This window comes from Lutra lutra, chromosome 11 (assembly GCF_902655055.1).
Source record: "Lutra lutra chromosome 11, mLutLut1.2, whole genome shotgun sequence".
NCBI classification, from domain to species: domain Eukaryota; kingdom Metazoa; phylum Chordata; class Mammalia; order Carnivora; family Mustelidae; genus Lutra; species Lutra lutra.
In genome coordinates this window covers 14,767,273-14,788,190 of record NC_062288.1, presented here as the reverse complement: position 1 = coordinate 14,788,190, position 20,918 = coordinate 14,767,273, and the positions used below count along the sequence as shown (strand labels likewise).

Here is a 20,918-nt window from a genome sequence, read left to right as displayed (position 1 = left end):
GCTTAACTCTGAAGGAGGAGTTAGACAATGGACCCTGAGGCAGACAGTCTTGTAGTAAAGACCATTTTCAGGCAGAATGGATATATATGGAATCACATAAAATCACAGAGGACAAAGTTAAGAAATAACAAGTGGTTATACATGGCAGCGGCATCCAGTTTGTGCCTAGGGAAAGAGACAAGTGATGAGTCTGGAAGGTCGGTTAATAGGAAACATCTGAATATTTATGGAGCTGAAAGGCAGAAGAGGAAAAGGGTGTGGGAGAGGCTGTCCAAATCACGAAACACCAGGAAAACAATCAAGAATTCTAGGGAGAATTACATGATCAGATCTGACCCTCTGGAAGATGACTTTAATAGAAAGAAATAGAAAGCTGTGGCTGGACCAGAGTGAAAGCAAATCTGTAGGAGAGTAGACTGCCTGGCAAGGTGTGTGTTGGTTCTGGGAGAAACGACAAGTGCCTGAACTGAAAGATGAGGGCTCGGGATGGAAGTGGGCTCAAGCAGGTGAGATGGGAGAAGGGACGTTATGAGTAAATACAGCCAAGTGTTGCTACCAGAACACCACCCAAGCAGAAAAAAGTGGGAAGACATAAAGCCAATAGCAGGAGAGGGCAAGATCTTAGGGGGCCTTACACACCACAGTAAGGAGCTTAGACTTTATGTAGCAGATGGTGAAAATCACACTAGGGTTTTAAACCTGTATTTTCAACACATCATCCTGGCAACCAGGTGGCAGAAGGCCTGAAAGTAGAAAAGTGAGAGGTCTGTGAGTGCAGGCAGGGGAAGTGCGAAAATCATCAGGGCTTAGGAATGACTGGGTAGAAGCAAAGGAAAGTCAGCTTTGGCTTCGGTGAAAAGAGACTGTGATGCCACCAAATGGGATAAAAAACAGATGAGAGATTAGAGATGGAAAAGAAGATGCATTCATTATGGGTGTGCTGAGTTTCAGGTACAAACAGAACAAAAGTAAAAACTGTTCAAGAGGCATGGGGACAAAGCCACACACTACACTGGGGAGGAGTCAGTGTGTAGGTGGTCACAGGACTTATGACATTTAAAATGAAGGAAAGTACAAACTAAACAGAAATGTGGACAATGGACCAAATCCTGGGAATACCAACACATGAAGGAAAGGTGGAGGGAAGGAAAAAGTGAAAGAACGAGAAGGGAATCATAGCAATGATCAAGAGAATAATAAAAGAATGGTGCCATGATAAAAGGCTTTAAGAAAGCTTCTCTCAGCCTCTGTGTAGAAGAAAGGTCAGATCCACACTTCTGAAAGCAGCAAAAACATCTGTCAGCTGGGGAATGGACAGATAAAATGTGGTATGTCCATACAACGGAATACTATTCAGCAACAAAAAGGAGTAAAGTACTGATCCAGGCTACATGACCTATGAACCTCAAAAACATGACGCTAAGTGAAAGAAGCCAGACAAGAAACCAATGTATGACTTCATGTTTATGCAATATCCAAGATGGGCAAATCCACAGACACAGAAAGAGATACATGGTGATGTGGGGCTAGGGTTAGCAACACTGGGGGCGGGGGGTGGAGTGAGATGTGGTGCAGATCAACAGTAGACAAAAAGACCTCTGAATGGGAAGAAGAAAGCCTCTGTGGGGAAGGCTGGGCATGGATCCAGATGAGTTGGGAAAGGGGTCAGGAGCCAAGGCTGCATGCCTGAGAGATTTGATTTTCTTAATTATAAAGAAATGGCATCCTTGGAGTGAAGGGATAATGGCTGAAAAGACAGACTAAGGACTAATGGAGCGGATGAAATACAAATCTGGAACTGCAACAGTGTTTATAGTGGCTTGAGGGGGTAACAAAGGACAGGGACGTAAGTGAACGGAATATATGGGTAGAAAGCAAAGCTAGTTAACCACCTGACAGAGATAAGAAATTAAACAAAGAACCAAATCAAGATTAGGGCTCCCTACAGTCACAGAATGGGGTTAGTAGTAAAATTAACACAAGGGCTTGAAGGATTAAGAGGAGTCACCAGAGAGCACACTGGAAGATACTCAAATTCCAGGTATGGATGCCATCTTACTGGTGGAGAGCTGAGACAAGGCAGAGGTAAAGGTATGCAAGGACAGCAAGGCCTTTCTTCAGTGAGTGAAGCAAAGCAAAGAGGAATTTGGGACATGACAGCAATGGGAGCGGGAAGATGGCAACCATGGGAAGGGGTAGTACAACCTAACAAGAGATGCCCCGAAGAAGGGGGTTTCTGAGGAAGTAAGAGCTAACAAGCATTCTATTAACATGCTGAGTGAATACAAAAATCTGTTCACAGCAGAACGAGTCCTGAAAGAAAAAGGAAGGGTAGGGGCAAGGAGGAGGATGAGGCGACACCGCTGGTAACACAGGATAAAGCCAGGGGATGGATCAGACTTGGGGGCTTGCCTCACTTGTGGGGCCCATGGGGAAGAAGAGGGCAACGGTTCAAATGGCCCAGTCTCCAGCACTCCACTTACAACACATTTTGTTTTGGTCTAAGAATAGGCTAAGGGTGCTGTATAGCACTTAGCTTGGACTCAAATTTTGTGGGGGCTTTGTGATGGCAAGGATTAAAATGTGGAATATATTAATTCACTCATAGATCATATAAGTAATCATTTGGGGCCTTTCTACTGATGCCTAACACCTCCAGTGTAATCTTTTCTTCACTTATGAAAAGCACTGAGTGCTATACCATTTCCAATCTTAACACTTCCCAACTCTACTACTTCTGGTTTGAGGAATTTAAAGTGATGGAGTTGCCAAGAACTACTTGCTATAAATCTTTCACATCTATCTAAATTCTATTTGATACACCCTTGCAGTATGGGGAGGGGTGCCTGTGTGTGCAAATACATACATATAATGTTTTGGTTGTCGTTTTCATTTTTTTGTTGGAGAGGAAGAAGAAAGGAAGGGTGGAAGGGAGACACAAATATTGAGCCACCATCAAGAGCATCAGGATTCCACAGTATAAACAAACTTATAAGAGAAACAACTTACAGAAGGATCCTCTGGAAGGGCTACCTTACCTTGTCATGAACTGTCATGCAGCTAGCTGCATCCTTCTGAAGGATTTCTGTTACCCCATTGGAAAGCCTTTCATACTTCAGTTTGGGCTCCTCTTCACTTTCTTCTTCCTGCACAAAGAGCAGAGAAAATGACAGCCATCACGGATTCATTTGAAACAGTCAGACTCAAAACACATTCCTTACGGGGAACCCAGAGAGGGCTTCCTCCATGACTGTCAATAACTACAACTACAGCTCAAGGTTAAGATCATCATGTTTCATTTTTCCTCCTGGGTGTATCAGCTGCTACAACTTCACCAGCAGAATTCATTCAAAGGTTGAAAACAGGAGGGTACGTTCTTACTGCTGACAGAATTCAACTTTGGTATATTAGAGTAAATACAAAACTATCTGGCCACATAAGCCAATAAAAGATGTGTGGGCAAAATACTTCTCAGTTTGACCTCATGGGCATAAAACACTCCCAGCAGGGAGAAAGGAATACAATAAAACTCCAAAGACATGGATTTTGTATCTTAAGACTATAAATATTTTTGTCAGATTTCAGAATATTTCATTTTAGTTAGAAAAACATAGTTATAAAATCAAAGAAAGGAAATTGGAAATTTTATATACAACAAAACGTATTTGTACCTTCAGATAAAAATATTTTAATATTTACTTTCCAAAACTAATAATCCATGATCACTTGTGTTTGTTAGAAAATGTATTTACTTTCATTTGAATAAACCTAATGCATAAAAATTTCTTTTCCTTAAGTGCTCCACATCACTCGGCATCAGGGAATCAAAACCACAATGAGATACCACCTCACAACAGTCAGAAAGGCTAAAATTAACAAGCCAGGAAGTGACACATGTTGGAGAGGAGAGGAGGGAACCCTCCTACACTGCTGGTGCAGCCACTCTGGAAAACAGCATGGAGGTTCCTCAAAAAGTTGAAAATAGAGCTACCCTACGACCCAGTAATTGCACTACTGGGTATTTACCCTAAAGATACAAATGTAGTGATCCGAAGGGGCATGTGCACCTGAACGTTTATAGCAGCAATGTCCACAACAGCCAGACTGTGAAAAGAACCTAGATGTCCATCACAGATGAATGGATAAGGAAGATGTGGTACTATTCCACAGTAATGGAATACTATGCAGCCATCAAAAGAAATGAAATCTTGCCATTTGCAACGACATGGATGGAACTAGAGGGTATTATGCTGAGTGATATAAGTCAATTGGAGAAAGACAATTATCATATGATCTCCCTGATATGAGGAATTTGAGAGGCAAAGTGGGGGACTTGGGGGGTAGGGAAGGAGAAAATGAAACAAGATGGGATCGGGAGGGAGACAAACCATAAGAGACTCTTAACCTCACAAAACAAACTGAGGGTTGCTGGGGAGAGGGGGGTATGGAGAGGGTGGTTGGGTTATGGAAATTGGGGAGGGTATGTCCTATGGTGAGTGCTGTGAAGTGTGTAAGCCTGACAATTCACAGATCTGTAACCCTGGGGCTAATAATACATTATATGTTAATAAGAAAAAATTAAAAAAAGAAAAGAAAAAAAGAAGGGAAAATATTTGAAAAAAAATTTCTTTTTCTTAAATGTATTTAAATTTCTTAATCATTCTGTATGCACTATTACTAACTTTGTATGTTCAACCTCACTGCTGATACAGCATACCTTATGATATCCCTAATCCTCACAGTTATGGAGTAAAGTTAGGAACCTATATTGACTACGATGGTTCTAAATTAAATCAAGGATAATTATAAAAATTATTACAATGACTCAGAAAAAGATGTTATTTTACTGTATCACTATGTGACAAGAAACCATAAAATGTGCATGCACCTTCAACTGTGACAGGATAAAGCGGGCCAAAATAGAAGTTCACAAACATAATCTACTCACTGACATTCTCTTAAAATATAATTGTATATGTGGCGCCTGGGTGGCTTAGTTGGTTAGAGGGCTGCCTTCAGCTCAGGTCATGATTCTAGGGTTCTGGGACTGAACCCTGCACTGGGCTCCCTGCTCAGCAGAGAGCCTGCTTCTCTTTCTCTCTGCCTGTCGCTCTGCTTACTTGTGCTCTCTACCTCTCTGTCAAGTAAATAAATAAAATCTTAAAAAAAAATTGTATAGTCTTCATTTCCCAGCTAACATTAAAGTAGTATGAGGCACACCAATGCTCCCACCCAGAAAAACCAGAAAGCCTTAACGAAATACATAGCAACAGTCAAAGGCATCAGTGAAAGGGCTGTTGAAGCCACTACCTGAGCTAGAAGGACCAAGATTCCAAGGTGGTGGAGAAACCGGAGAAAACAAGGGGAGGTGAGCGGCCAAGCGCCAGCCATTCTTCCTGGAGGTATTTACCAATTCGGAGTGTAGGACAAGAGGCTGAGAACCCAAGCTCTGCCTTGGAAGATGGCCATTGCTGAGGGTAGGAAAAGCAGCAAACCTTCTGGTACTCATAGGGCTCAAGTAACAAAACTGGAAGCTTGAGGGGCTAAGATCCCAGTGGAGGAGAGAGGCATACAAGTAAGCTTGTTACACAGCTACATCTCCCCATAAGACAACCGCCAATTTCGAAACCAACATGAGACAAGAGGGTAAAAAGCTAAACAGAAAGCCTCAAAAATGCAAACCAGCTGCCTTTGTGTGCTGAGAAGAAAAGAAATAGATTGCAGGAATTAACAACAAATGAAGTTCTGATGAATACCACAGGCTAATCGGAACTCCTGGTCCTGAGGGGACACACAAAAAAGTGTTTACCAAAACTTCAATCTGTCTCAGACTCATTTCAACCCCTGACTAGATTAAGGTATGTATGTATCCCCAACCTACCTGTCCAAAGGACAGGGTGACTCCTGAGAGAAAGAAGATGAAAACTACTCGGGCCTCTACTATTTTCATTTATGATACTGAGAATAAAAAATAATAAAATCAATAAAAAAATCACCAGATATGCCACAGGACAGGACCAAGTAACTAAAAGTCAAGGAGAAAAAGAAGACCATAAAAACAGACCCATGGGTGACCTGGAGTTAGCAAAAAGGGCTTTAATAGGACTATGATTCATTTGTTCAAAAAAAAAAAAAAAAGAAGACAGATGAAAGGATAGCAGTTTTCAACAGGGAATTGTAATCCGTTAAAAAGATTCAAATGGAAATTTTAAAAGTGAGAAATGTCACTGAAACTAAGAACGCAACAGATGGCTTAGCAGAAGACAGGATTAGTGAAGTGTAAAACAGGTCAAAAAATATCCAAAGGGAAGCCAGAGTAGAAAAACGGATGAAAAATACAGAATAGGAGATATGTGGAATACAGGGAAAGGGGCTAACATTTTTAGTTAAAGTCCCAGAAAAATAAGAAAAATGGCAGGGGGGAAAAGCAGAAATGACATTTAAAGAAGTTAACAACTGAGAATTTCCTAAAACTGACAGACATCAATGCAGGAATTCAAGAAGCTTTGTAATCCCATGCAAGATAAATATGAAGAAAATAACACCTAGGTACATCACAGTAAAAATAAGTAAAAGAAAAACGACTTGTAGAATGGTTAAACGCTGGGCCTGGTGAAGATTATGACTGACAAGACACACCGGGCAGATGCAAACTCAAATGTCAAGAGAAATCTTTGCCTCTGGGGCACAGAACTGTATCATCTCATGGAAAGGAGGATATTCATCAAACATCATGAAAGAGACTTAATCTATCAGATCCCACCATTCTCTTGACTTTAGAAAAACAAACACTGGAGAGTTAAATGTAATTATTCCATTTTATAGATTTTTAGTACAATGATGATCAGAAATTTTAATTTCACCAAGACACATACACAAAGCCAAAATTCAAACTGTTATGAATCGCCTAAAGTTAATGACTTGTACAACACACTACCCAATCGCCTATGAAAATGATGCTACACATCACAACAGAAAATGAGGCTACAAAAGCCTCCACAATTTCTATGCCTACAAATAACTATGAACTGCGTGATCAATAGGAAATGTTTAAAAATATATTTAGCGGGTGCCTGGGTGGCTCAGTGGGTTAAAGCCTCTGCCTTCGGCTCGGGTCACGATCCCAGGGTCCTGGGATCGAGCCCCACATCGGGCTCTCTGCTCAGCAGGGAGCCTGCTTCCTCCTCTCTCTCTGCCTGCCTCTCTGCCTACTTGTGATCTCTGTCTGTCAAATAAATAAATAAATAAAATCTTAAAAAAAATTTAGCAGATGCATTAGTTATCTATTGCTGCATAACATATTATGCCAAAGTTTGCTGATTTAAAACAATAAATGTATTATTTTTGTTTTATTTATTCATATTTATATAAATTATTTATTTTATTTTTTCATATTTATGTAAATTATTTATTCATATTTATATAAATAATATTTATTCATATTAAATATAAATTTAATAGTTCTGTGGGTAAGCAATACAGGACTGGCTTAGGTGGGTGGTTCAGACTTAAGGTCTCTCACGGGGTTGCAGGCAAGATGTCTGCTGAGGCTGCAACCATCTGAACACGTGACTCGGGTTAGGGTATCTGCTTCCACAATGGCTCACTCAAATGTGGCCAAGCTGGTGCTGCATGTTGGCAAGGGGCTTCAGTTCCTCACTTCACTGACCTCTATCTGGGTTGCTAGAGTGTCCTCAGGACACGGAAAATGAAGTCCCCTGAAATGAGTGATCCAAGAGCAAGCAAAGTTGAATATGACGTAGCCTAAGAGGTCACACTTCTGCAATATTCTACTGATCATACAGGTCAGCCACAATTCAGTGTGGGAGAAGGGGTCACAAGAGCAGGGGTAATAGGTGAGGATCACTGGGGGCCACTGTGCAGGCTAGCTACAAAAGTAATAAAATTAAGAGCAATGAAGATGGTTTAAAAAAATCAGTAGGGGCGCCTGAGTGGCTCAGTTGGTTAAGTATGTGCCTTCAGCTCAGGTTATGATCCCAGGGCCCAGGGATCGAGCCTCACATCAGGCTCCCTGCTCAGTGGTGGGGGTCTGCTTCTCCCTTTCCACCCCACCCCTACTCGTGCTCTTGCGCTTCCTCTCTCTCTCAAATAAATCTTTTAATAAAATCAATATTCCATGCCTTTGATGAGCTGTCAAATTTATTTCCCCAGTATATACCAGCTATCAGTTGTTTATTTAGTAAGAGTATTAAAAATCAAACTTTCCAAGAATAACTTTAAAAACAAATAGTGACAGAAGGGTGTATAATAGGCATGGTTATATAAAAGACCTATACTACTGGGGTGTCTGGGTGGCTCAGTTGGTTAAGCTTCTGATTCTTGAGCTCGACTCAGGTCTCGATCTCAGGATTGTGAGTTTGAGCCCCACATCAGGCTCGACATTAAACAAAACAAACAAACAAACAACCACCTATATTTCTTTAAAAAGATAACTGACGATAACCAACCCCAGAAGCCATCGTATGTCAAAACTGACTTGTTAAAATAGCTAATTAATTACATCTAAAAAAACCTCCAAAAAGGAAAATTACAAAAAGCAATAAATAAACACTTCTACTTATGTACCTACAAGCAAGAAATAGAAATCCTTACAAAGTTAACATTAAACGTGGCAAAGAGGACGTGTGCCTTCTCAAGTAAATGTGTTAAATACAAATTGGATCCTGAATGCTGGTCTTTATAATAAGATGCCACAGGTTGCTCAAGTCTGGACATCAAATGTGCATCCAAGGTGAAAAGTTAATTCTAGCCTCTTGACTGTTTTGCATAAAAGCACTCATCCACGGACCATTAGATAAAGTTACTGTAAATAAGGTTTGCGGGTCTTATTTATAAGTGAAAACCAAATAATTTCTCTCACATAAATATACAAAAATAAATACTTTCACAACACAGCTCACTGAAGCATTCGTGCTAGGCTTCAAAACCCATAAATAAAATGAAAACTCTGATATTACGCAGTTGATGTAGCATTTCATGCTTTTCTGAGAGGTATCTTTTATGTTAAGTTAAAAAGCAGGCTAAAGGTGAATTTTTAAGGCTTTTTTTTTTCTGCTTGCTGTAAACAAAGAAAATGGAAAATGATTCAAAAATACAATTCATGGAAGTTATTCCACTGCCGCAGACTATATATCACATTTTAAATAATTTTTTTTAAATCAAGCAGATTCAATATAGTTTCACCTTTAAAAAAAAATTAAGAAAGGTTTTTGTGCAGTTTTAATTTCCATGGAAAACAACCCAGTGTTAATAAAAGGCAATCAATAATTTTTGTTAAATTTTAATAATCTTGCAAAGCTACAAATAAAACCATCAACAGTCTGAGTTGAGATGACAGTTAACTGCGTTTCTATGACAACCTAGTGGAATAGTACAAGTCTTGACTTGCAGCTAAGCGAAGATATGAACAGAGTGACATTTACCCATACAAGAAAAATTTGCAGCTTTCCTTTAAAAGGAATCAATTCTTCAACTAACATGGATTTTCACTAAGTGTAGAGCACTTTTAATTAAAGACAAGTCCTTTAAACCATCCTATGTAGGATTCTAAAACACTACCTGAAAATAAATTTCATATCACAGTCATTCCTACAGAGCTTGTACTTAAAAGCAAAAAAATTATTTTTGTGGATAACAGATTAGGGCAATTAAAGATTTCTGCCTGAAAAACTATTTAGTAATTTGTTACTAACACTGTAGGGTAAATTTTCATGGCAGAAGTCCTATCACCTAAGTCAGATGTGCACACCCAAAAGAATATTGCACTTTTCACCTAATAATTTAAAATTCATGTACAAGAAAAACTTTTTTGGTGTTTATAACCAATTTTTCATCCTCTTTTAACTTTCTCCATATCTTTCACACACCAGTACACTTTATATACCAATGTTACAGTCCAGAGGAGGATCTGAATTTTACTTCTAAAAAATATGGGTCATATGTATGTATTCAGGGAGTTAAATGGAAAGATTGTTACACTTTTTTATTGTTACTCTTAATATGGAAGTTAAAATTTTATTTCTGGATACTATTTCTTTATTAAAATGCACTGGGTTTTGTTGTTATTGTTGTTGTTGTTCGGTTTCTTTTTCCCCCCAAAATAAAATACCAGAAAAACCGAAAAGGAGGGGTGAACTATAAGACCCGAGTAAAGCCAGTGGAAAATATGATCACGTGAGCACTCCCTGACGAATTACAACCTTTCTCTACCAAGATGGCCTCCAGGTTCACCTATGAGAAAGACCTCAGCTGAACATTCAGAAATTATGGTAAGATGAATGGTTTACTGGGCCTCATGTCACCATTGCATCTGACAAGGAGCAAATCCAAAGCCAGGTACAATAGGAACACTACAAACATTAAAAAAAAAAAAAAAAAAAAAAAAAAGGGACGCCTGGGTGGCTCAGTTGGTTAAGCAGCTGCCTTCGGCTCAGGTCATGAGCCCAGCGTTCTGGGATCGAGTCCCACATCGGGCTCCTTGTTCTGTGGGGAGCCTGCTTCTCCCTCTGCCTCTACCTGCCACTCTGTCTGCCTGTGCTCTCTCTCTCTCTCTCTCTGACAAATAAATAAGTAAAATCTTAAAAAAAAAAAAAAAGTCATTGTTTAAAAAAAAATGCAGTCTGAACTTCCAGGGTAAAAAAACTGAATGTTAATAAAAAGCAAAAGAATCATCAACCATGGGTATGAAGGTATAAAAGAAAAGCCAGAACATTCTCTATAGAATTCTAATTCGCTTAAGGGGAACTGAAATATTCAAAACTGGTAGACACCCTTGTAAGTCTGATACTAAAAAAACCTACTGAAATCTAGTTTCAGAATATCTGAATTATAGAAATTCCATATTTTAAAAAATTTTCCTTCTTTACAAATAATTCACTTTTGGTTTTGTTGTTGTTATTATTTGTTGTTCGGTGGTAGAGAAGGGAGAAAGGGAGAGAGACAATATGAAACGGACTCCACACCCAGCATATAGCATGACGTGGAACTTGATCTCACTACCCTGAGATCATGACCTGAGCAAGAATCAAGAGTTGAACACTCGACTAAGCCACCAAGCACCCCCAAATAATTCACTTTGAAAGAAGTCCCATGACATACTGAAATCTTTTGTAATCACTATTCAATAGAGAAGACACAGGGAGAAGAGAAAAAAAAAAAGTTGAGTCAAATACAAATAAAATTTTTTTTTAAAAGCACAATTCAAACTATACCGTAAGTCAATCAAAACACATAATTTGAATCTCCAAAACATGACTAACAAATTTTTAAGAAACAGACTTATCCTATTGACTACAAGGGTATTATCAACAAAGTCAAGAACTATACATTTTATTGTGTTAAGTACATGTATTTGAAACTACAATGTTATCAGTAAACATATATGCATATACATGCACATTACAGGACATCCCCAAATACGTCATGTCAATCTTGAACTTTACACTAAAGAATAAAAGAGATCTATGGTGAGAAAAACCTGCATAAAGACCCTAATGAACATATGAATATATGAACATAAGATTCATAACTAATCAAGGACTAATGATTCCAATTAGCCCTGTTTTGCTTACCACCCCCCCTTCAAATGAATGCTACCTCCTTAAAAGAGCAAATGCAACCATTAATTATTGTAGGCTAGAGTTCTTTTACAGAAAATAATTTTCTTCACACAAAAAAGATGGCTGGTAGGAAAGACAGCTTTATATATCCTTCCAAAATGTGAAAACATATCAAGAAAACTACATAAATAAGTCAAAAGAGTAACTTCTGGTTTCCATTAATAACACAAGGTATTATAGCTGCCTCAATGACCAAACTTTTTAAGAAAGTGACATGGAGGGCGCCTGGGTGGCTCAGTGGGTTAAGCTGCTGCCTTCGGCTCAGGTCATGATCTCAGGGTCCTGGGATCGAGGCCCGCATCGGGCTCTCTGCTCAGCAGGGAGCCTGCTTCCCTCTCTCTCTCTCTCTGCCTGCCTCTCCATCTACTTGTGATCTCTCTCTGTCAAATAAATAAATAAAAAATCTTAATTAAAAAAAAAAAAAAAAAAGAAAGTGACATGGAGATAATGGAATTCATCCACAATAAAACAACTGTGGTCAAAGCTCCCAGGATGCCTTTCCATCAGACTGGTGACAGATAAGCAATTACATTCTTATATGAATGCAAATAATGTTGTTAAATTTTGACTTTCAAGCAATACTGCTATTACAGAAAACATATTAACCAAAGAAAGCAGGTGAAATTAGAGCTGATAAATATAATCTAGATGACATGGGTCCACTTTTTCATATAGTTAATTCACAATGAGTCTATTCATATCTATATAATTTTTTTTAAAGAACTTATTTATTTATTTCTCAGAGAGAGAGAGATTACAAGTAGGCAGAGGGTCCGGCGAGGGGGAGACAGGCTCCCCGCTGAGCAGAGAGCCTGATGCGGGGCTTGATCCCAACACCCTGAGATCATGACCTGAGCTGAAGGCAGAGGCTTAACCCACTGAGCCACCCAGGTGCCCCTAATTTAATTTAATTTTAGAGAGGGAGAGTGGAAAAGAGAGTGGCGGGGAAGGGAGAGCGAGAATCTAATTAAACAGGCTCCACACCCAGAGTGGAGCCTGACATAGGACTCGATCTCACAACCCAAAGATCAAGACCTGAGCTAAAACCAAAGAGTCAGATGCTTAACTGAAGCCACCTAGGCACCACCATATCCCTATATTTCTAAAAGCATAAAATACATATGGTTAAATAAGGGGTTCTCAAACCAAGGGTAATTTTATCCCCACAACACATTTATTTGGCAATGTCTAGAGACATTTTTGTTGTCACGATTGAGTGGGAGGAGAAGATGCTGTTGGCATCTAGTAAGTACAGGCCAGAGATGATGCTAAACATCATATAATACACAGGACAATCTTCCAAAACAAAAATTATCCTGAGAAAAATGCCAACAGTCCCAAGATTAAGATGCTGGGTTAAATAAATTTCATAAGATTAAATGTTCTAAGGACATTAAAATCGGTTTTCAAAGACCTTTAATAACAAAGGGAAGTATCGAACAAGTTTCTGTTGGTGGGGGGAATCAGAAGGATAAGCAGCAAAATAGTGACCTTCTCAGTTTCTTCATCTGTCCACTCGGGGGAAAGAGCACGACCCACATCACAGGGTTGCTGAAGCCATTATAGAAAATAACAAATAATCACTACTGCGAGCTATTGCCAACATTTTCTATACTTTCAAAGGTAAACACGTATTACATTTATTATAGAAATACTGTTTTTGAAGCCATTGTTCAATCTTCCAAACTCTACCTACTAAACTAAGATTCTTATCTTTTAAAGCTGCTTTTCTTACCATAACACTTTGAGTAGAAAAGGGAGAAAAAGTTGAACCTCTAATAATTGAAGAGCTCTACTTAAGATTCACAGGCTATGCAGTCTTCATAAACCCTGGTCTCTCCTCTGCCCTATAGCATCAGAATTTCATGTTCAATTCAAGGCGGAAAAAAATAAGGTGAAAGTTCCCATGCCCTGAGCCACATACCATAAACAGGATCAACTCCCATCATTTATTTTATATTGGGAAAGCGATAAGAATATATAGAGGAGCGGGGGGGGGGGGGAAGGAAAAAGCAAATATGCTTTTCATTTCCTTCCAGCCATATGGAATAACCTCACCAATCTTCAAGGTATGCCATTCAGGTGGACAATTTCCGCCACTAAAGCCAACATAACCCTCTTTTCCTTTCTTCCCAATATCCCCTGGTGATCACAAGATCCTGAGAAGCAGGGTTTATGCCTTTTCATTGTTCTGAACTTCACCTAACAAAACTGTGGGTACCTAATAAAGACCAATGGAAACAAAAGTACGCGATACCAACAGACCGAGTTTAGTAAGAAGCTTTTCTAAGACATTCTCATTTGGATTTCCACACAGGAAAATCCAAATCATAAGCTATCAGCCAAAAGGAACTGCAGAGATCACCTAAACTACGGGTTATTTTATAGACACAGTGGGGGGTGGGGTGGAAGGAGCCTGGGAGCTGGAGGCACTAAACAGAGGGAAGAGCGTAGCTCTTCCGAAACAGTAGAAATCAGAATTACGAATGTACAGAAAAGAAGCTCTACCCCCAATTACAAGAGCAGATAGAGACCTTACAAACTCAATTTTCATGAACAACTTACATTTATAATTTATATGTTTACTGTTATATGGACAAGAAAGATGCTCCAGTCCCTGAGATTATTTACGTTTTAGAGGAGATTAAGTATTTCTCAAACATCTTTCAATTGCACACTCCATATTCCAGATGCAAAGAAGCACCTGGTTGGTCCCCCCACCAAAGTCACTGACGGTGTCCCAAAACTTTCCACGAAGAAAAAAATAAGGATGAAAACCTACAGTAGCAGTAACAATTAAGACAAAGTGTTAACTAGAATCAAGGAGAGACTAATACTTTCAAGAATACATTCAAGTAATGGGAGTTCATGACACCCCTTGATTTGCTTCACGGAAATACAATCTGAACAAAAGTCAAAAGCTGCTTTCGCCCACCCACCAACCCTCCCGTGCCCGTGACCCAGAGCCTGTCCTACTCGACCAGATGCCCAACTCAACCACACGTCCCTTAGGGACGGTCTTCTCCAGAAGGAGGGAACTTTCTGCAACCTCTTCCCACTATTTCCTGATGCCTGCACTTGAGGCCCCAGCCTCCATCTGTCCACATCCTCCTCCTACTGGCAGAGACCAAAAGCCACTGACATGTGGCAGGGCATTGCTGATGGTCTGACAGTCCCAGCAGTAAGTACTGTAGGACCAAGAGAACACTGGTAGCAGGAAGGGGGGCAGTGCAGGGAACCAGAGAACACTCAGAAAGGTTAAAGTAAGAATGCAACAGTAAACCAGAAAACAGAATCATTAATAAGCTCAAGGGCTAGCACTTTTTAAAGACAAATAGCACAAGGTAACCACAGAATACACTGAGAAAATAAGTCATCCCAGTACTGGTCTTCTCCTGCAGAAGGAGGTCTGGCCTAGACTGTTTCTTCACGTTCTATTAAAAACCCTCAAACAGAAAGTCCCTAAGCTATTTAAACTGCCCTATAATAGGGAAATAATAAAACCTCCCAATTCATTTTGAAAAGGCGGTAGGGGCGCTTGCGTGGCTCTGTTGGTTAAAGGGCGGACTCTTTATTTCCCCGCAGGTCATGAGACTGAGCCCCACATTGTGCTCTGTGCTCAGCAGAGTCTTGAGGAGTCTTGAGGAGTCTCTCCCCCCTCCCGTCCCTCTCCCCATCTGCACACACACGCTCTCTCAAATTAAAAAAAAAAAATCTTAAAGAAAAAAAAAAGTGGCATAACCCTGACACCAAAATTCCCAAACATCATAGAGGAGGAAAAAACAGTTCAGACACGTCAGGTCAGAACTTAAATGTAAAAATTCTAAACAGAACATCATAAATTAAAGCCCTGCATGTATTAATAGAAAACTTTTAAAGATCAAATATCACAGAAATGCAAAGACTATTCAGTCTGATCCGTAAGAAATCTGACTTCATCATTTGAGAGGCCAAAGAAAAACTGTAGAACCAAAATGACAGATACTAAAAGAGCATTTATAAAGTTCAACCCTCATTTCCGCTATTTCCGATTCTTTAAACAACAACAAAAAACTTACAGTAAATAAAAAGGTTTCTTTCTTGAAAAGCTGAGTTGAACATTTGAAATCAAAAGCCAACATGACACTTAACAATGAAGACAAACAACAGGAAACTCATCGGTGTCTATTATCGATTTATTTTTCAAAACTAATTTAGGGCACCTGGGTGGCTTAGTTGTTAGGCGTCTGCCTTCAGCTCATGATCCCAGGGTTCTGGGATCGAAGCCCGAGAAGCCCGCTTCTCCCTCTCCCAACTTCCCCTGCTTGTGTTCCCTCTCTTGCTGTCTCTCTGTCAAATAAATAAAATCTTAAAAAAAAAAACAAAAACCCAAAACCTGATTTGGAAGTTTTAGTCAAAATAAAAGACCAGACAATGGAAAACAATGTATCATTGTTGAGGGTCTTAATTAAAGATGATATAACTACAGGGAAAGAACAAAACTCTTAAGGTTTGTGATGATTAATCTTGTGTCAACCTGACTGGGCCATGGAATGCCCAGATATTTGTCGGTCATTACTCCAGGTGTATCTATGAGGAATTAACATTTAAATTGCTAGACTGATTAAAGCAGACTGTCGTTCCCAATATGGGTGGGCTTCATCCAATCAGTTGAAGGCCTGAATAGAACAAAAAAGGCTGACACTATGGAGTAGTAGAGTTTTTCTGCCTGACTACCTTCAAACTGGGCAGCTTTTATTCCAGTATTCGAATCGGAATGAAACACAAGCTCTTTCTTGGGTGTCGAGCCTGTGAAACCACTGGCTCTCCTGGGTCTCCAGCTTGCTGACTTACCCTGCAGATGTGGGGACTTGCCAGCTCCATAATCACATGAGCCAATTCCTTATAACAAATCTCTCTCTCTCGCTCTCAGATCCCACTGACCTCTCTCAGATTTTCTCTTGCTCTCTCAGAGGCTACTGGTTCTGTTTCTCTACAGAACGGTGCCTGATACACAACATAGCTCCTGCCAAGACAGAAAACTTGTGTGGGCTGCTGGCCTCTTAAGCCCAAATGAGCCCCGAAGACAGTATAAAAGGAGAGAGCAATTCCAGAACTTAACAGCCCCAAGTGAGAAACTGTGGAGGCAACTGGAATCATTGGGAAGGGGGAGCTGTTTAGATGCAGCACTCACCCTCTGAGGTTTTGCTACCCCATTCACTAGAGAAATGGGCAGCAACAGCTCTGCCCCTGACTGGTGAACACTAAGGAGCGGCACTCACTCCTCAACCCTAACCCTAACTCTTCTGTCCTTCCCCTATGAAATGGAGATTAACTCTTCTCAGTGCTGCTCCCTCCAGCAGATCTGCCTCACGGGCACTTTAAAAGGACTCAACACTCATAGCACAAATTCCCACACTGAAACACATTTTTCAATGAAGCATTCAAAGAGAAAAAAAAAAATCTAAAGGAGGCTATAAGAGATATGAAAAATAAATAATGAGAAATGAGAAAAATCTTGGTAAAGTTCACTAATGTCATTAAAAAAAAAAAAGATGGGAGAAAAGGAGAGAAAATTACCCAAATCTAATTACCTCCTAGTTTTACAGTACTTCAAAAAATGAAGATACATTACTTTTGATTTAGCCACATCATTAAGAAAATATTTTCAAACACACGCAAGTATGAATATTGTTATGAGGGAATGGAGAGGGAATGCCACGGTGTCTACTGGAAACCTGCAAATACCTGAAGTAACTAACCCGTAGAGGCTGGAGGAGGCCCAGTAAAGGATCTCCAGACTCAGAAGGCACTTTAATGCCAAAGAAATGAAGCAAAGTACTCTATACCATTTACACAGAGTTTTATTCAGGGTAACTTACTGATAGGAGCAATGGTGGGAGGCAGAAAAACGATCCAGAGCACTACATCGCTACTATTCTCCACTCATATTCTCCACCATATACTCTCCACCTAAGCCTGGACCTCAATCCACAGTTTTTATAGAGTGAGCGGCATGGTAGTGAGATCACAGGGTAGTTACGTAAAGTGACACCACCAGAGGGTCCGTACTAGTTATCTAGAGTGGCACCACCTGTGCACCAGAGGGTCCCTACTAGTTATCTAGAGTGGTGCCACCTGTGCACCAGCGGATCCCTACTAGTTATCTAGAGTGGTACACCCTGGCGCCCCTGCAAGCCAGAGGAGAGAACATCTTGTTCTCTTGAACATCTTGGAGTCAGTGGTGTCAGCACTCCTACACCATCACAGACCAAATATGTCAAAGGCGCCCCAGATCACTGATGGAAATGATGACAACAGCCTAAAACCTTTAGCTTCATCAAAGGTTTCCTCTCTCTCATCCCTTTTGATACTATTTTCAGGGATTTATTTCATTCACTGAGGTCTTTGGAGAAAACAATCATATTCTAAAAGTAAAGAATGATGGTAACACAGACACCTATGAATCTTTATACTTAAAAACGGTTGCACTAAAACTGAAATAGCTCATGGAAGAAAAGAAATCTGTAGATTTTAGGAATTAGTTTTGTTACAGCATTTCTTGAATCTTCAGAGAAAGGAATGTTTTCAAGTCCTGACAGTAGAATCAGGTTCTAATTGCCAAGTGCAATGATTATATAAACAACATTCTTGGACCAGTATCAGAAGAGACACACACGTTTTTATAAACACAGCTCCCAAATGTATCAGCAGTTTCATTTCAACTGTTTTCTGTGCTGAATGAAAAGTGCTAAGGGGATAAGATCATCCAATCACATTATTTACTGTATTTGTTTCCTGTGGCTGCTGTAACAAATTACCATAACTCAGTGGCTTAGAACAACGCAAGTTTGGTGTCTTACAGCCCAATACAGTTATCACTGGGCAAAAATCAATACACAGAAGGGCTGCATTCCTCTGGAGGCCCTAGGGGAGAATCTGTTTCCTCATCTTTTCCAGCTCCTAGACGCCACCTGCATTCATTCGCTGTGGGCCCCCTCCTTTCTGTACCCTCAAAGCCAAAAAAGGTGGGTCAAGTTCTTCCCGCATCACATCACTCTGGCCTCCTCTGCCTCTCATCCACTTGTGGAGATTCTTGTGACTACAGTGTTCCCACCTGGATTATCCAGAACACTCTCCCTATTTTTTTTTTTTAAGATTTTATTTATTTATTTGACAGAGAAAGATCACAAGCAGACGGAGAGGCAGGCAGAGAGAGAGAGAGAGAGAGGGAAGCAGGCTCCCCGCTGAGCAGAGCCCGATGCGGGACTCGATCCCAGGACCCCGAGATCATGACCTGAGCCGAAGGCAGTGGCTTAACCCACTGAGCCACCCAGGCGCCCCACTCTCCCTATTTTATAGTTAGTTGATTAGCAACCTTAATTCCATCTGCCACCTTAATTTCTCTTGACATGTAACATAACACAGGCACGGGTTCCAGGGATTAGGACACAGACATCTTTGAGGACCATGACCCTGCCTACCGTTATTCTGCCTGCTACTGCGAGAAGATAAAAATGATAGTGGGTATGGAGCTGGATGCCCTCAAGCCAAAGCTAAAAGACAGTTCTCACTTGCTTGTCCCTAAATTAAACCATGATCCTTTTGATGACACAGCATGGGATAAACCAGTTCTCAGCTTGAGTCAGGAGGTCCTTGACATCCATTTTTGATAAAGGGATCTCTTAAAGTCCTGGTTTTATAATTTCCAAAATAAGAACAGAAAGTTTCATATAACTGTTTCATATATATATGAACTATAACCAGTTTCATGTAACTGTTCTAAGGATTTGTGAAATCAATTCATTTATTCATTCACAAGCAGCTCTGCTAGTGAGACCCCAGGGACAGGGGCCCAGCCCTCATGAAAGAACCTGGCACTGAAGTGGTATAAAAATAACAAAGCAGTGGCAGCAGCATGTTTAATGAATGCCTTCTCATGATTGGCCAAGTGCTAAAGACACATTATCTCCCTCAACAGCCACTCCACACTATAAGCATTCAACATGTCACCATTTTGAGACAGGCAGTACAAGAATTTCTGAGAGCACGAAAGACATTCTGCCAACCCAATCTTTCCTGAGCCCATACCAGTCCAGTCCCCACCCCACCCCCATTGCCATGAGCCACCACAACTGTTCCTATATGGATGGCCAATGGCCTCACCATAAATTCAAGGGCAAGTCTCTAAAGTTCCTCTTATTATTCCTTTCCATGGTATTTGGCACAGCTGGCCATGCCCTTCTTCCTGAGATGCATTCCTCCCTTGGCTTCTTGGACACCGCTCTCATTTGCTTTCTTCCTAACTCATTAGCTACTTCTTCTCAGTGCCCTTTGCTGATTTCCCTTCATCTACCAGATCTCAAAAATGCTATAGTAACCCTTAACTCCAGGCCTCAGGCTTCTCATTTATCTGACCTCAGACCCTAAATGATCTCATCCAGTTTCATGGTTTTAAACACCATCTAAATGCTGACTCAAAAATTCTTATCCTACGGAGCACCTGTGTGGCTCAGCCCGTTAAGCATCTGCCTTCGTTTGGCTCAGGTAATGATCCGGTGCTGGGATGGAGTCCCGAATTGGGCTCCCTGTTCAGGGGGAGCCTGCTTCTCTCTCTACCCCTGCCCCTCGCTCCTGCTTGTGCATACGTGCACACTCTCTCTCTCTTTCAAATAAAATCTTATCCAAAAAAATTCTTATCTCTAGCCCAGATCTGCACTAGTCTTCTTTATCCAACTACATACTTGAAATTTCCACTTGGATGCCTAATTGACATCTCCAACTTAAAAGAGCCAAAATGGAACTTCTGAAATACCCCACCAACACCTTACCCTGAGCACCAAAACCAGCACTAGCCAGTCTTATCCCATCTTAGTTCACAACTCCACCTTTCTAGTTGTTCACCCTTGATTCCTCTCTTCCATTTACAGCCCCATGTCCTAGTCAAGAAATCTACTGGCTCTACTTCAGAAACTACCCTAAGTCCTTCCTCACCTCCAGCTAGGGCTCTGCCAAAGCCTCATAACTGGTCTTGCTGCTCCCTACTTGCTGTCCAAGACTTTTTTCAAAGAGCATCCAGAGCGCTCTCACTAAAACAACAGCCTCCAATGGCTTCCCATCTTACTCAGGGTAGAAACCAAGTCCATAAGTTGGTTTATAGGCTCTTTGTTCTAGCCATTCGCTACTTCATTTCCTAACACTCAGCCCCCCTCACATCCTCAAAGACGTCCAGCAACCCTACGTGAAGGTGTTGTGTTTGCTCTTCTTTTTACCCACAAAACCTTTCTCCCGTGTATTTAG

The 20,918-nt window shown here is 40.5% G+C and overlaps 1 protein-coding gene across 2 annotated transcripts in view; it reads right to left on the bottom strand.

Moving 5' to 3' along the window:
- VPS41 (VPS41 subunit of HOPS complex) overlaps positions 1-20,918 on the bottom strand; it is a 179,829-nt gene that overhangs the window by 134,235 nt on the left and 24,676 nt on the right. For both annotated transcript variants that reach the window (XM_047694499.1, XM_047694500.1), the window contains exon 3: positions 3,039-3,146. In XM_047694499.1, the coding sequence (XP_047550455.1) occupies positions 3,039-3,146 (108 nt within the window). The remainder of the gene's footprint in view (positions 1-3,038; positions 3,147-20,918) is intronic.